The 17,978-nt window shown below is 39.6% G+C and overlaps 1 protein-coding gene across 10 annotated transcripts in view; it reads right to left on the reverse strand.

The window, feature by feature from the left end:
- Positions 1-17,978, reverse strand: part of SLC8A1 (solute carrier family 8 member A1) — a 340,789-nt gene that overhangs the window by 308,388 nt on the left and 14,423 nt on the right. For 9 of the 10 annotated variants that reach the window (XM_053589064.1, XM_053589062.1, XM_053589070.1 and 6 more), the window contains exon 2: positions 9,985-11,812. In XM_053589064.1, the coding sequence (XP_053445039.1) occupies positions 9,985-11,780 (1,796 nt within the window). In that variant the 5' untranslated portion in view covers positions 11,781-11,812. The remainder of the gene's footprint in view (positions 1-9,984; positions 11,813-17,978) is intronic. The other variant, XM_053589061.1, reaches the window with a different exon arrangement.

Consider the following 17,978-nt stretch of genomic DNA (forward strand, 5'->3'; position numbering starts at 1 on the left):
AATTGGACTTTAAGCAGATCAATCCAGTGAGCATATATGATTCTGCAAGTTCATAACTTACCAACTCATTAAGAAACAAGGATTTCAGCTTCTCTTATCTGAATTTTAACATAAAAATAATGCATTTGTTATATTTCAGTATTTCTCCTTTTGACAAGTAACTACATAAAGAATACTAAGGCATGGAGTAGATTCATAAAGCAAAAAGATACAGAAATCAAGTTTCCTCATACTCAACTGTAAATCTTATTCAGTGCCACGTCATCCCTGTTACGCTTTCTCTAAGGAAAAGAGACATTTTTTAGATGAAAGAAAACCCATAGGTCATTTACTTCAATGCCTTGAAGTCTTTACTATCAAGACAACTGAAGTTTAGAGAGGGGAAATGACCTGTCCAAAGCAACTGGTCTAGTTAGGAGCACACGAATCAGACCAGCAGTTTAATGAGATGATTTTGTTTGTTTTAATTTTTATCTCTGCTTACATATTTATATTTAAGTATGATTAGATTGTTATTACCATCCTATTAATTATGTCATCTATTCTACTAGACCATGTGCAGGTTAGAAAAAAATCACTTTATATATCAGCTTGTATCATCCCACAACTCATCCACAAAGAACTCTTTTTTTAATATTAACAATATCTTAAGATCCTCCACCTCTGTTTCTTTTTCCCTGGTAGTCTGTCTGGCCTTCTGCAGCACCATGTTGGGATATCCTGAGATGCTAGAAACCCTGTGCCTGAGAGCGTGAAGGCACCGAGCCCACATCAACATCCTGGCTAAGCAGTTCCAATGTAGGTAATAGTCTTATTTGCTTAGGCTCAATAAAATCACACCATTTAGGAACAGGACTCAGAACTCAGATGAAAGTGATAAATGCTTCCGTTGGAATGCACAGGATTTGGAACAAAGTAGAAGACGAAACCTTTCCTATGTCATATTCTCCTGAGTTCATTACTGCTTCGAAAAATGAATCAGAATTGAATCTCTCCCAATCTCTACTCTTCTGGTCTCCATTAGAGAGGGCAGCCAAACTGTCACAGAAACCGTCTGGAATGGGGTCACGGCAGGAGAAGAAGCCACGAGGTTCTCTTCTGGGGAAAAGCAAACCCAGAGAGTAGGCTGAGGCTGCCAGAGTGAGCCAGCAGTGACATGGACAGCTCATCACGGTCATCCCTCCAGGCCTGAGCACTAGGGGCAAGGGTCACGTCAGAGGCCTTGAGAGGGAATGAAGCCAAGAAAGGCGCAGAGAACCTTCGGGGGCGACTCAACATCCACTCTGTCCTAGGGCTGAGCATGTGTACATTTATCTCCCTGGCAGAGCATGGGGTTCTCTACTGCAGGGGCCATGTTGTAAACACCACCACTGTCCCAGCATCCTGCGAGGGACGGGGCACAGGACAGTGTCCACAGAACACCTCCGGAATGAAGGAATCCATAAATAGGGTCCCAGGCCTACTGGATTCCACAAACCTACTTCTGGCTTGTCAAACATACTCAGGCACATACCTACATTTGATTTCCAGGGCAAGGTTCTTATTCATTTTTAATAAAGAAGCAGTTTGAGTGAATCCCAATTCTATTTCCTTTCTCTCATACTGTCTTCAGTCTGTTTGAGCAAGAATCTGGGCTAAGTGCAGGCTTCTCTTCATTTTAGTAACAGCTGAAATCTGATCAGGGCCTACAGTCTTTCTCTCTGTCTCCGTGTGTGCTCTCTGTCCCTGCCTCCCTTCTTGTCTCATCCCTCTTTCTCTGCCTCTCCTCTCTTCCTTCTTACTCCCTCTACCTCGACCCCTTTCTCCGGCTCTCTCACCCGACCTCCTCTCTCTTTCGCTATCAGCTGATACACAAACCCCAGACAATACGGCCAAGACCCGTTTAAACGAACAGCGCACTTGGAAAAACTGTGTCAGGTTAAGATGGCATTGCTTACTGTTCAAGAAGGCAAGTGGTCCTTCTAATTTTAGGAATATTTTTATTTTATTGTCCTCTAAAAGTTAAATTCTATGTAAGTAGGACTTAATTTTACTTTCCCACTTGCTTCTTGATAAATAAGAAATGTGTGTGTGTGTTTAAGAGAAATGTTCTTTGTTGAAAAACAGCTGCAGTTTCTCTTAAAGGTTATATTGAATTATATTTATAGACATATTGCCATTGCATTACTCTAAATAGAGCGATAATTTGCTATAAAAGTTAAAAAATAAAATAAAACAACCTTGCCCCCAAACAAATGTGTTATAAACACCCCTGAACACTGATTTTCCATAAAGCATATACAAGATATCATTGGTCAGTCATCTGATTTTAGGCAGAAGTTTTTTTCTTCATTCTTGTCCCCTAGATAGAATGTAATTCAGAATCAAGAAAGACTTGAAATTAGACTTTTAAAAACATATGTAAAAATTCCATTTACCATGGAGGTTGGAATTGTAGCTTTGTATCAGATAAATTGCCATTAGGGTCACTTATTCTAGGAAAGTCTCCTAATCAATAATTCTTAATCACCTTTAGGATCAGAGAATATAATTTTTTAAACTTTTTTTTAGTGCTGATAGAAGGTTCACAAACATCCTCTGATACTAATTCTCTGCTGTCATTACTATGCATTGTCTGGTAACATACACAGAAAAAACAAACCAAGAAACTATCTTTTGAATATGGAAAAAGGGTACATTCATTATTTAGCCATAGAAAGGAGTTAAATGCTACAGGGCTAGTGCAGGCAATGACAGAAAACTAATTAATAAAGATGTTTCTTTTTTAAATTTAAGAACAAAGGAAAATAAATAGAAAGAACTTGATGGCAGAAATAGTCCCTAATGAGACAGCATAGGGTTACAGTCAGGCACTGTATACCTCTAAATTCTATATCTACCCTTTATTAGCTGTGTGACCTGACGAACGTTAGTTACTCTCTAAGCCTCTACTTCTTCATCTGTTAAATGAGTACAATAGTAGCTACTTAATATAGTTGTGAGGATTAAAACAAATGTGTAATGTAAGCAAAATAGCATGAAACCTGATCTCAATAAAAATTAATACCATGATCATCACCACTATCACCTCCACCACCAGCATGACCATCACCATCACCACCACCACCACCACACTATCACTTTCTTTACCACCACAATCACTATCACCAACAAGACCATCTCCACCACCATCATCGCCCCACCCCTACCTCTACCACCACCACCACTACCACCATCATTACAACAATTATCACCTCTATCACCACCACCACTGTCAACAACATGACCATCACTACTACCATCTCCACCACCCTTATCACACCACCACCACAACCACCATCACTAACAGTACCACTGCCTCCCCCACAACCAGCACTACCACAATCAACACCACCACCTCCACCACCTCCACCACCACCACTACCACTTCGTCCACCACCACCTCTACCACCTCTATCATCTTCATTTTATAGATGAAAACAATGACTCAGAACTTAAATGACTTACTGAAAGGCTCAAAGCTAACAAGGGGCAGAAACAGAGCCCAAGCATAGGTGTGCAATACAATTTGAGGAATCCCTCTAAATCCATCTTCTTCTCAGAAAGCTAACATACACAACTGGGGTGATCTTGGCTTCAAGGGTCACCACAAAGCTTCAGAATACCTAAGATTCCAGATCTCTCATACCTGAACATTAAAAACAAAAATGAAAGCAGAAAACTATATATGGAAAATGTTCTAGGCTATTTTATAAATATTTGAATTGCCAGGTATGCTGAAATCTGCCCAGTTGCCCTGTTGTTATAAACATCCTTCTGAAAAGCAAGGGACCCAAGTTCTGCTTTTGGCTCTGCTTTTGCCCCTTGCTTCCAAGTCTTCAAGTGTCACCCAAGAACACAATGCCTATTCCCACAGCTGACCCTGTGGAGACATTGTAAGAAGGAAAGAAAATGTCACCTAGAGCACTGAGTCCTCGGGATAAAGGCAGGAAATGAAAGGAATTGTTTATTTAGCCTGGCTTTATAGTGAGACAGCTCTATATGCCTGTGAAAAGAAAGAGCCCTGGCTGGCTCAATCTTTGGCAAATAGATGGGTATTACGTAGGTGGTGTGTTAAGCCAGGAGAGGAAGCAATGGAGGAGATTTCTTATAATTCTGCCCATATTGTTGACAGCTTGCTTTCCCTCTTAGGACCTTCTGGATTCCCCACAAGCAGGGCAGAAACCACAAGGCACTGTGAGAAGCCAGTGGTTCAAGTCCTGTCTGCTCTCTTAGGACCTTCCACACGCACACAGCCCCAGCCAGCTTTCCCAAAGAAGTTAGTTACAGGATTATCTCTAGTGCCATTGACCCACGTTACATTCTGCTATCTTCTCATCCTTCCCTGCCCACTATCATTGCAAGGCTAGTATTTAGAGTTGCATCACTTCAAAGAAGGAAGCTCCAATGATCCGTTTTCAGTAGCCATGATGGAACATGATGAGAATGTTTGTAGGAAAAATTCTACACTTGCCCTGATATTATAATATTGATCACAGGCAATTTCACACACCTTAACTAACCCAACAGCAGCACCACCCCCCCAAATAATCCTACTGGAAATGTTAATGTTTTGCTCCATTCAAAAGAATGACAGGTAATTCAATCTCCTTCCATGAGCTACCAATATCCTCAGAAGAAAGTCAAAGAAGAAATCTTTTTTCACTTTACAATTTAATATAAAATCCACTCAGATTTTACAACATGATGACAGAGTAGTAAATCTGAGAAAACGAGGTAACAGAATGGGTGGGATTATGGTCAATCAAATCATTTCTAGAAACACAAGGACTAACTCACGAGAAAAATAAAATACCAACAACATTTTACTAGAAATCTTCTAAATGTCTTTAGAAACTACAAAAAGCAATGTGGTACAAAAGGATAAGCACCCAAGCTTTTAAGTCAAATAGACAAGGGTTCAAATCCTAGATCCGTAATTCACAAACACTTGGAAGAAATTATTTAATCTCTCTGAGTTTCAGTTTTTTTTCACCTGCAATGCCACTTACTTCTTTGGGTTGTTATAATGTTAAATATGTAAAAAACATTTGAGAAAGTTCTTGGAATATGGTATGTTATCTAATTGCCATGGTCTTCTAAATTTAATTTCTATGCAATCCACCACAAAAGGGTTTCATAAACATTAATTCTTTAAGAAACACATTCAGATCTATTTAAACACCCTCATAATTATATAAAATTCCTTAAAACAAAAGAACTTACACCGAGTCTTTCACTAATTTTGATAATGATCCTGTCTATTTATTGAAATTGCCCATACTCTCAGGTTTATCAACCTATGACTCCATCTTAAAACACACATCCTATTTTACTTTCCAGTTATGCTTCTGTTCTCCAAAAGCAAATGCAAATATTTTGTCCAAAATGAATGCTTCCCTTAGCACTTACCCAAAGTCTTTGTAACAAGGTTTGTACTTACATCAGAATATACACTATCTTATTATCTCCATTTCAGACTATAAGAAGCCTATGTGGCATTTCTTCTATTTCCTTCATAATTATTAGCCCAATGCCAGGCACAAATTAGCAGCTTATTAAGTATGTGTTGATTAATTGATAAGTAAATCTACCTCTAAACTAGTGAAGCAATCAGCCTCCTAGGTAATGGCCTTCAATGATGGCTAAGAAGAGAGCATGTAATTTCAACACTCCAGTGAATCTAAACTATTCTAATTTGCTAAGACAAAAATTCCTTTATATAATGATATTATAAGCTCAAACTTTAATTCGCACTGGAAAAAATGAGACTACAATAGCAAATATGGCAATCTGGTTGACACAGTAAATAACCTTTCTGCACATAATCAACTTAGAGTTCTGGCAGTACTGAAATACAACTCACAAGTTTTGGCTCTCAGCTTGCCTTATTTTTATGATAGTTATGCATTCATAAAACATATGCATTTATAAAAACATCTTGTAGTTACAATTTAGGTTTGCAGTTGCTATTTTTTGGCTCTAAAAGGTAAATATTCTGGTCTGAAAAGATAATCCACTAAAGCAGAAATCCATTAAAATGTTAAAGTTATTCCAACCAAATATCTTAAATTAGCACATTAGCTGGGAAAATTTTATGTCAGTGTAAAATATCATGTGTCCATCATTTTAATAGTCTAGATGTACCCGCTAAAATTCTCGTGCCATAAAGTTAATCTTGAAAAACGTGGGATTCAAGGTAATAGATGCTAATAGTCTTTCTGGTCTAGCCATATATTCTCTATGGTGGTTCTCAACCTTACTAGCAACGAAAATAACTTTATGGTTGGGGGTCACCACAACCTGAGGAACTGTATTAAAGGGTCACGGCATTAGGAAGGTTAAGAACCACTGCTCTAGTATTTTCCATCATTTCTAATTTCCCCACACAATTACTCTCCTGCTCTTATCACTTCAAGCTTTCTAAATATCTTTGTTTCTCCATTTTTACATCTGGTATCTTCTTGCATTACACATTTTGCTCTGCTCTCAGAATTGAATTACCTTCTTACATAGCTAGGTCTTTATTCCTTGGAATTCTTCATAGCAAGAAGAATAAGGGTAATATAAATAGGAAAACCTATTTATAAGCTTTATTTTAAGCATAAAAAAGGAAAACCAAAATATTTCTTTCCCTTGAAATATTATACTTATAATAATTCTGTAGAACCTATATAATACTGAAATTTTATTTCCTTTCTAGTACTTTTTCCAAAAGAAGAAAACGTGATATAAATGTTGGGTACCAGAGAGCTACACTTGTTGAGATATCTTCCTCATCGTATTTCCTAGATTTAACAAAATTACAATTATATCTGAAAATGTAATAATGTTTAAAACAAAATTAATTTTGAATAGACCCATTGTTTAATATATTATTTTGTGGCTCAGAACCCCTGGTAAACTGATTTTATAAGCAATATATTAAAATTTTCCAACTTTACATACATTGTTTTTTCAACTCTGCATTTTAGATATACATGCTCATGATCTTTTTGTCTTATTTTCTGGGCTATAACTATGTAATTAAATTTTGTTTGTACCTACATTAGTTAATTAACCTTAACATTTCCCAGAACACTTAAGCTAATGTTAGACCTTGGAAGACCAAACAATATTATGTAATAATTATTATCACTAAACTAGCACCATTAAAGAATAATCATTAACAGCACTTCAAATTTGTGGATATAATCTACCAGACCACAAATCAAATTAGCATATTCTTCATTTATTTTTTATTAGCTGTTAACATTAGACAGAATTCTCTGTTGAAATCAAGATTACTTGGCATGGGTTTTGTATTTGTCATTGATTGAGCTTATACAAAAACATGTGCTCATTGTTAATTGTATTTCTTTAATAGGCTTTTGCTTTGTAATTTAAATTTTTTTTTCTGAGAATATGTTTTATTAGAGATTACAAGCACCACTTATCTTTTATCAGTATTTTTCCTTCAAAGACATTTTGACCTTAGAAAAGGTCAAGATGAAATAATCAACTCATTTATGTAAGAATATGAATGAACGGGTACAGACATTCTCATATTACAAATTTAAATGACTTCTATATTAAAAATAAGATCAAAAACAAGAAATGCATCTTGATTTTGGAATCAAAGAATCAATAAAGCCATAGCTTGTCTAGAGCATCAAGATAAATATGCTTTAAAAATAAAATTCTAGAAAAAAGAAAGATGCAGAGCTATAATTTCCTTCCATGTATAATTAAAATGCTTTCCCCTTTCTAAAATTTCACAATAAACTTAACAAATGAAATACAGTAAGAGTTTTATGAAACGAGGAGCTAGAATACTCCTAAGAACATATATACAGATGTGGCACCAATTCTTAAAATTTTCACCAATTTCACCACTTCTTTCAAGAAATCTAAGTCTCTTGAGGGTGTAGTTTGGCAATATTCCTCCCTCAGCAAGAATAAAACCAATTTAATTGCACAGGATGAATTTTTTAAATGGAGTGTTGCAGAAGAAATTATTCCATCAATCACTGTCAATCTTTTCTTTAAATTATTTTTGTTCTTCTTCTACATTGTGCCACCAGAGAAAGGTGATTTATTTATGATTGGGTCCTGGATAGCAGAGTAGATAGGGAAAGCTGCTTTTCAAATAAACAAATACAGAGTCATTAGTCTTAAACAAAAGACAAAATTTTCAAGAGAAAACGTCCTTTGCCAAGCAAACAAAACACTCGTTTAAGGTGTTTTAAGGACTACCTTTGTGAGTTCATTTGACATGAAATACACCTTTAACAACAGGCAATTACAACCGCTATCTAATACTGGAGGATTAAGTAACTAAGATGATTATTAAATGTAAGGGGAAAGAATTTTTAGCAAAGGAATAAAGTTTATGTGTGTTAACCTAGGCAAGACCATGACCTTTGAAAAAATCCTTTCTTGGGTATAAAGGATATTAATTTGCTATTGTATCACTACCTTTCAGTAAAATAAGCGTCCCAAGAAAATATACCTTAATATGTAACAACATTAACTATATGAGAACCAACATAAAATTGATGGTAATCAACACACCACCCCCCACACACACACATCAGAAGATGGATATTATAATCTGTGCTTTGCTTGCTTCCGTTGTGATATTGTACTCCATAACCGTCCATCCCTACAAGACTACGTCAGATGTAAAGTCGTGGGATGGCTCTTCTCAGGGAAAATGTTCTTCCTGCCCACAACCTCGCCCTGCCCCTTTTTGGTTTGTTTTCTTTAAATTTTCTTTGCTTTCTTTTCTTTTTTTTTTTGGAGGAGGGGAGAATTCTTATGTGATCCTTACACTTTTAGCTGGAGAAATTTATTTCATAGTTAGCATCTATTTAACATTTGACATATCACATGCCATTAGCACAAGACTTAACCAGTTTTGGAACTGACTGAATTTAATACAGTATATATATTTTTTCCTGAAATTTTTAAATTGCCCATGCTTCAACCAATATAATCATTCATTCTGATGTTCTTTATTGCACTGCAGATATCATAAATAGTTTCCTCTCTTTCTTCTTTCTTTCCAGTTTGGACATTGCTCATTGAGTCCAATTTTTTAGTTTGATTTTGGTGAGTTGAATCCAAAGCCCTCTCCTAAGTCATAAAGGAGGAACAGTTCTCTAGACAATAACCCTCAGTGGAGAAAAAAATCACTGTAAAACTTGTCACTTCGTGTTATAACATAGGCACAGTTATAACCGTAAGTACCAAAATGAGGAGTAAATTGTTCCTCATGCTTATCTCTGACCTGCTCCCTGACAAGTAGGATGCTTGGACAGAGCATCTCTCTCCATCTCTATATAAATAAGGTAAAGGGGTTTGTTAAATCGCATAAAGTAAAACTAGGTGGAACTACGAAAAAGTTGTACAGTTCCTCCCATCTTAGCATAAACCAAAGAAGCAAGGTTTGTCATTAAGTCATAATAAAGCATTAGCATTTAAGCAGAAACCTTAACATATTGTCACAGAACACAATGTCAAATAAAATCCACAAAAACATTTCAGCCAGCTCTGGTAGCCAGGAAATTCTTTACAAAAGTGTTTCCTTCTTGGGTTTTCCCAATTTGTACTCAGCAAACTTCGAGACCTATTCTTATGGCTTATATATTCCTTTTCTGAGTATATACCATGTGATTCAAAACAGAATACAAATTTTTCAACCCACCTTAAGCGATTGAATAAATTGTAGATTCATTTTATCACGGTTCATGATATACTAAAAATATGGGAACATGCAAAAGTAAAAACAAAATCTTGACGTCAAATAGTATTTCTGTGTATACTGATGAGTGGCACCTAAATGAGGACTGGTATTTGGAAAGTCTTGTATCATAACAGAACAACTTCATTCATCGTATGCCATTTAGTTTAAAAAATGATGCATGCACCCTTGCATTCTTAAATACACTCAAGCACACACACATATACACACAAAGAACTTACACAATTTCATCGTTCTGGAATTCAAGCTGTCCACAAGTGTCCTCGAAGTCCTCCCCTCCACCTCTGGCAGTCCCTTCAATGGTTTTATAGGGAACGATAACATTTCCTCGAGCTCCAGATGTTCTCAACACTTTCACCTCCATGATGCCAATGCTCTCACTCACATGAGTCACAGGTTCCTCAAAAGTAAAGATGCCTGCGTGGTCATCATCAAAAATAGTTACAGTGGCAGTGGAGGGAGATCCCAGGCAAGCAAGGGTAGAAACGTGATTGGCTTCCAGGATGCCATCTTCTGAAGCTTCAGAAGACACTTTGACATTGCTGAGATGCACAAGGAAATTTTCATCCTCTTCAAAGATGTCATCATCTATAATGCCCACTCTGATTTCTTTCTGAGTCTCACCAGGCTTAAAGACCACAGTCCCTTCAGTAAATTCATAGTCAGACCCAGCATTGGCGGTGCCATCCTCTGTTCTAAAGTCAACAAACACAGTGTTGGTCAAATCGCCACCTCTGCGGAGAATGGTTAGGGCCACAGTGCCACAGTTCTCCAGACACTGATATGTCCCTTGTTCAAAGAAGATCTTACTGACAGGGTCATTTTCAGCCACTTCCGTGTTGACCTCATGCATGCTAACAGCTTTCCTGGCTTGGTCAGCTGCATGTCTCTTTAAAATGTTGCCAGCTCCAGTCATCAGGCGAGTAGCTTGAATTCGGTAAAATGCTCTGCTTTTTTGCTGCTGACTTAGGACTTGGTAGTTTGCTAACTCTATTAATTGCTCGATTTCTTTGTCTGGATGCTTCTGCTTAAGTTCTTTCAGAATCCTAGCCATTTCTCGCCTAGCCTCTTCATCATCTTGGTCCCTCTCATCCACTTCCAGAACCAGAGCGCCATCCAAGAAATTTTCAACATGGGAGTTGACCACTTTGCCATCCATTTCAATCTCAGTCTTGGAAGATGGCCTGTCTCCTTCATGTTCAATAATCATTCCCCTTTGCTTGCCAGCCCGATACCTCTTGTAGACATACTTGTAAAAGAGAAGCCTCCTGTCTGCTACCCAAGCAAACACAACACAGATGGGAAAGAAGAAGAAAGTAAGCAAACCTTCCCAGACCTCCACAACACCAGGAGAGATCACAGACAAAATAATGTAGAGCCAGGTGTAGGCAAAGATGCTCCAGGCTGCCGTCACAAAGAACACGCGCAAATGCTTAATCTTCCTGGTCTCTCCATCAGGAACCACGTAAACACACAGCGCAATGATGATGAACATGTTGAAGGCGGCACTGCCCACGATGGTGCTGGGACCCAGATCTCCTGCAGTGAAGTTATGGCCACACACTTCAATTACTGACAGGAGAATCTCAGGAGCAGAAGAGCCCAGAGCCATCAAGGTCAAGTTAGACACCGTCTCATTCCAGATCCTCACAGTTGTCTTGGTGGTCTCTCCATTGGGTTTCTTGATGGTTATTTCTTTTTCTTGAGATGTGATGACTTCTATAGAGGACATGAACCGATCGGCTATGATAGAGACTCCAAGAAACATGTAGACCATAGCCACAAAATACACAGTCGCTCTGGCAATTTTGTCCCCAAAAGAAGGGTCTTGGGGCTCCCAAATGGGTAAAATCACCCCTTTCTTACAGTAATAGGAGCCAGTACATTCACCGGTTCCATTTCCTTCTTCCATTTCTGCCTCAGCACTGACATGGTCCACAGGGGAAAACAAGAGAGCCGTGACGACTAACAGGTGAAATCCCATTGAAAAGGTGGGTGGGAGACTTAACCGCAGCATGCTGTAATGCGACTTCCAACTGTCACAACCTACTGGCAAAAATAAGATAGGGGAAGAGGGTAGGGGAAAAAAAATCACAGCATTAGAGCCACATCCAAAGCATGACTGACTATTTTCATTAATCTTACCAATAACTTGTTTATATTTGACCATCACAAAATCTATGGTGAATGATTATTCTAAAACTTCATCAGTAATTAAGCAATCCTTTGTAAAATTTACAACTCATTTTCTCTGTGAATTTTCTATGTATAGTCCCCATTCACTGAGCAAGATACACAGTTGACTTATTAGAAATGAAAGGTTCAATTATAGCCTTGCCTTATTAAATACACATTTATGCACACTAATAGCCAAGAAGAAAAAGAAACCAAAACTTCTCAAGCATTAAATAATTTCCTCCTTATGGCTAAAGCACATTTTCTTTTTAAATTTTCGTTAATACAACATCTTCCAGAAACTGTTTCTTTGCCAAAAGCACCTTAATAGCATCGATGCTTTGAAATTCAGACTCTGAAAAATCCTACCAACACAAGGCCCGATGATTATCTTAAGTTCTGAAGTATACCTTACACTGTATTTCACGAAATCATGTCCTATTCCTCCACATTCACTTGGAAACAGAACTCTTCAAGCTTGGCTGCAATCAAAGCTCCATGGTATCTGTTCTAGAGGGGGAAAATTTCTGCTGTAATGCACGATTTCCACACATTAAGTACAGCTTTTAAAGCATGTTTTGATGAAGAGCACATTTCCTCCTAATTTTCAGGCAGCCCAGGTCTCCTGACACATTAACAGCTGAGCATCTGGCTCTGCAAGCAGAGCTCCTCACATCTGTGTACAGAGGTTGCTTTGGAACCTGCAGACCAGTCACACGGGAGAGGGAGATAACCAGGCCTGGGCCCAGAATGGGCAGGAGCCTTGGAGGCTGTGAAATCAGTGTTGCCAGCCTTGAAATGTTCCTATTCAGCATCGATGTCATAGTAGTTACATAGAAGGTTCAAGTGACCAAAAAACACAGGACAATAATTCCATTTACATCAGCTGGGGTGGCGTAACAGCAATGACCACAAAGTATGCTCCCGATAAAGGAGCACGGGAACTGGGGAATATGGCAACAGAGCCACGGAACAACACGAAGCCTGAGGAGCAGAGCAGGGGGCTGAGCTGCTGCGGCCTGACCCCCAGCTCAAGCAAAGCTCAACTCAGACCTCACAATCCCTCTGCCTCCAGAACCCTGCGCAGGGCTGGGGGAACTGAAGTAGCAGACGGTCTACTCCAAGTCAGGGTAACTCACATCTGCAAGGCCTTGCAGGAGGGACCAGTTATGACATCAGACACTGCGGAGATAAGAAGCTCTCCTGTCTCAGAACACAGCCTGATGGCTTGGAAGATATTAAAAGAGGAGCTGGATTACAGGCGTTCACAGCTTCAGGCTGGCTGGCAGCCACCGCATGTTCGCCTACACTCTCTGGCTCATGTTTGCTGCTGATGACGAAGGTTCATGCTGAAAACTACACCAGGGCCTGGGAGATACCCCCTGCCTCGCACCTCCTGGCCCTCAGACATCCCACCACAGCTTAAAGTCCCTTTTAGCGCATTACTATTGAGAGATAAGCTTCTTTGACATTTTTCCCCATATCAAAGAAGACTAGTGGAGAATTAACAGCAGTAGAGGGTTTACTTTCAACCTAAGTAAATAACTGAGAAATAGAAGAGACGCATTTTCAAAATACGCAGAAGTTCACAGTCAGGCCGTCTGCCTGTGCGGTCACTGCATGGCTTTATTGGGTCCTGGGATTTCTGCTTAAAGCAAGTGAGGGTCAATCAGGCTGTATGAATAGTGGAAGACCTAGACTCAACTCCCTCATGCATTCATTTATTCCACAAATATTTATGCATGCTTAATATGCATTTTAGAGTGACTGGCTAGTCTCTGTTCCGGGTTCTGAAAATTCACCAGTGAATAAAACGAAGTCTCTGTTCTAACTGAGTTTATATTCTAAAGAGGAGGAAACAAACAAATAACTGTCTGATGGTAAAAGGGGCTCTGGTGTACAGAGGGGAGCGTGTGTGTCTGTACGTACATGTGTGTGTTAGCGTGTCCACACCCGTGGCATGCATGATTTTCTATCAGATGGTTAGGGAAGCTCTCTCTGATATGATAAAATCCTGAAGAAAACAAGGAGTCAAAAGTGCAAGCATGTGCAAAAATCCTTATGGGTGGCAGCGTGCATAGCTCAGGGAGTAGGGCGCCAGCCACATACACCGAGGTTGGCCAGTTTGAACCCGTCCCAGGCCTGCTAAACAACAATGACAACTGCAACCAAAAAACAGCTGGGCATTGTGGCAGGTGCCTGTAGTCCCAGCTACTTGGGAGGCTAAGGCAAGAGAATCGCTTAAGCCCCAGAGTTTAAGGTTGCTATGAGCTGTGACGCCACAGCACTCTACCAAGGGTGACATAGTGAGACTCTGTATCAAAAAAAATCCTATGGGAATTGTGCCTGACATGGTCCCTAACCATGGAGAAACCAGCATGAGGAGAGGGGGACAGGGATCCAAGTGAGGACACGGAGGGCCCTGCATGGCAGTGGCTTTGATGGGGATGGAGACAGAATCATGGAGGAGGGTTTAGCCAGAGTGTGATTGGTCTTTCAGAAAGATCTCTCTGCTGGTTGAGTGCAGAATAGACTGCAGGGGCAAGGGTGGAAACAAAGAGACCAGCTTTTGCTTACTATAATACCATCTGACTTACAAATGATCCCAATGCCTGGTGGGTACAAATGGTACGGTAGAGATATAACATTTAAAAAGAAGAAAGAGGCACGTGTAGTGATCCTTTTGGAACATCAACTTAAATTGCTTTGGGAGCCTATAAGGATCAGAAAGTGTAAATATTTGTAAACAACAGTAGTAATGAACATGGATAGTAAATGCTGAAGAGTGATTCAAACCCACGCCTGTCTCCAAGACTGATAGAATTAACCACTCCCTTCACGTTACGGCCAAATATCACCACTCCGTTCTGCACATTGCAGCCAAAACAAAATTCTTGAAGTGCAGATCTGACATTCTCACCTCCATTAAAACTACTGCCCTGAGGACAGGGCCCAAATCCTTCATCAGACCATTCAAGACTTTTATGATCTGGTCTCTGAGTGCCAGAATGTAGAAATAATCCTTTCCATCCCTGAATAAAACAGTACTTTCTCACTTTCAGGCCTCGGTAAATCGTGTTTTCTGTACCCCAAACTAATTTTTCTTTTTTCCTCTTTAAGCAAGTTTCAAAATCACAGAATAGCAAATTATAGGCAATTTCCTAAGAGCATGGTAACACTGGATCCCATTCTCAAACACTCGGATAGACACTATGTTAATGTCTTATCTAATATTTCTAATAGCCAGAGTTGTGTTCCACAATTGCTAGTGTTACTTCCATTCTAGTCTGTGTGAACAGTGCCCTGTGGAGTGGTGCAAAGCACAGTGCCCTAGCAACACCTTAGATAGTCTATATAATTGGCCCATTTTGGAGGTGGGATAACAGAGACTTAGACAGATCCAATACTTCTTGAAAGCCATACAGCTAGTAAACTCATGAACTAAGATGCAAACTCCAGTCTGCTTCCAAGACTGAGAAATTAACCACTTCCTTATGTCATCCCTGATAGAGAGTAAAGTAATCTTTGAGGACTACTGGGTTTGGGCTCAGACTAGCCCACTGAAAAGCTTCTTGGCCTCAATGCAGGGTAATAGTTAGCAAAAGTCTCGTGGAAAGTGTCCAGTGGTCTGGCTTTTTTTTACAGATCAGAGACTCAAACAGAGAAGCCTCAGTAACTCTGGTCCGGCACGTGGGCCGGCATGTTCCTAGAGACACTATCCCTCTCCCTCTCTGGCCTTTTAGCAATCGCCTGGCAACCTCTCCCCACATGCACAGTCACGGCAATCTCTTAGGTCAGCCAAGAAAAAGCCCTGCCCTTTATCCCATCCATAAACCATCTCTCTCAATAGGTTCTTAGCCAAAAGTGTAAAGGTAGATGGATCAGTAAAAATCCATCATCGCTATCAGAGAAAAAGGACAGGCTTCCGAAGTTAACTAAAAGCATCACGTTTATATTCAAAAGATGGCATCATTATAATTTATGAAGTCAGTGGACACAAGACACTGCTGTAGCTTATTGACCTTGAAGCAACTGGTCTAAACTTCAGTCTCTTTTTAAAATTTAAATTAATATAAAATCAAAATGCTCATGAAGATGTGGGGTAGGAATTATCTAAGTGTGAGTCCTTCATCCTTTTTTCTCCCTCTTTTCAGGATCTTTTTTCTATCATCAGACTCAAATATCTATTTCTATTAATGTTAAGCAGGGAGGAAAGAAGAGAGGGTACAGATATGCAGATATGTTGGTTTGCGGCCTCGCTTTTTTTTTTTTTTCTTCAAGCCATAGTCTCGCTGTGTTGCCCTTGGTAGACTGCCATGGCATCACAGCTCACAAAAACCTCAAATTCTTGGGCTAAAGTGATTTTCTTGCCTCAGCCTCCCAAGTAGCTTGGACTACAGGCGCATGCCACAACACCCAGCTATTTTTTTTGTTGTAGTTGTTTAGTTGGCCCAGGCTGGGTTCAAACTCGCCACTCTTGGTGTATGTGGCTGGTGCCATAACCACTTTACTATGGGTACCAAGCCTCCCTGGCTTTCTTATACTCTGCCTTGATTTACTGATACAAGTGCTAGGCTGGATTTTATGGTGGATTCCCATCACCTCTTTGTCTACGGCCAGTGCTCCTTGTGGAATATCCATGGAATCATCTAAATGAGAGTTCAGCATAGTAAGTACCAAGTATGCATAAGTTATCTTCTGCTCACTATTTTTTTTTTAAACAAACAGCCTCATCACCTACAGATTACAGGCCTGAATGGCACTGACACAGGATGGTAAAAAAATATCCAGCTGTGAGTAATCCAGCCACAGCAGTGAAGGGAGAGGTCATAGCCACAAGGAGTAGAAACTTGTTTGCAAGTCAGATCTTTGCCAAACTCCCTGCATAAAGGCTGAGGAAGAACCTTTGCAGAGAAGAGTTGTAAAGAGTAGTTAGGCAGCCGAGTACCTATTCCCTGCAGGAAGCTGTAGACAATCTTGACTACCAAAGAGGACCTGACTCAGAGCAAAGGAATATGCTGGAGATCCCACCAGCCCAGTGTTTGAGATGAATGGCCTAATAGCATCTGTTGATTGGCATCTGGAGTTATTCCAAGGAACTCCTTGACTCTTTCATCAGGACCTGAAATTCTTTTCTATGTAATTCTTGCTGACTGAAAGCCTTAAAGCTAAGCAATTAATCTGTTTCTAAGGAAACATAAAAGCAACCTTAAATCCCTCCACACTACCAAGGCAAACACTTATAAATGCTTCTAGACAAAAAAAAAAAAAAAAATGATCCCATAAGATGAAGACTTTTCTCATTTGTCTGTTCCATCAAGAATGAAAATTACTGCCCTGGCTCTCAACCTCAGGCTACCAGACTGAAGCCGGATTTCAGGAAGGAACTTTGTTTATGCAGAGATTCTCTGTATCTTCACCACCCCCCACCCCAAAGAGTTTCCTATCTGCTGCTTGACAAATTGGGACAGATCCTAAAGGGACCAGGCCGTGAGAAGTCATGTGAGGGGCTCAAGCCCTTCTGCCTAAATATACAAAACTCATATGTCAGGACCCTGTCCTCTGTCAGAAAACACCCACCTAAATAGTTCAGCAAAGGAAAATAAGTGTGGTCAGGGTCAGGCAATGTGGCCAAAAAAAGAAAGATGGACTGGGGATCTAGGACAATGAAGAAGTGATTAAAAAGTTATGAGATGTACCCTTTGGTCCTTTGCTCCCTTTTATTTTTGTACATAGCTCTTATTATTTTTTCTATGCTATATAACTTATTCAATGGTTCTGTTTATTGTCTTTCTCTTTCTAAAAGATGTAAACTCTATAAGGGGTGGGAATTTTGTTTCTTTTTTTTTCACTGATACGTCCCCGGTTCCTGGAGCAGAGCCTGGCACACAGAAGAGGCACAGCATATGCTTACTGAATGAATCAAATAATTATCACAGGGTCCTGTGCTGATTCACCAGATCCCTGGTGGTGAATCAGAATATGGGAGTTGGGCCTAGGCATCTGCACTTAAAAATGCTTTCTTTGTGAAATGGTTGCA

This window comes from Nycticebus coucang, chromosome 4 (assembly GCF_027406575.1).
Source record: "Nycticebus coucang isolate mNycCou1 chromosome 4, mNycCou1.pri, whole genome shotgun sequence".
Taxonomy (NCBI): Eukaryota; Metazoa; Chordata; class Mammalia; order Primates; family Lorisidae; genus Nycticebus; species Nycticebus coucang.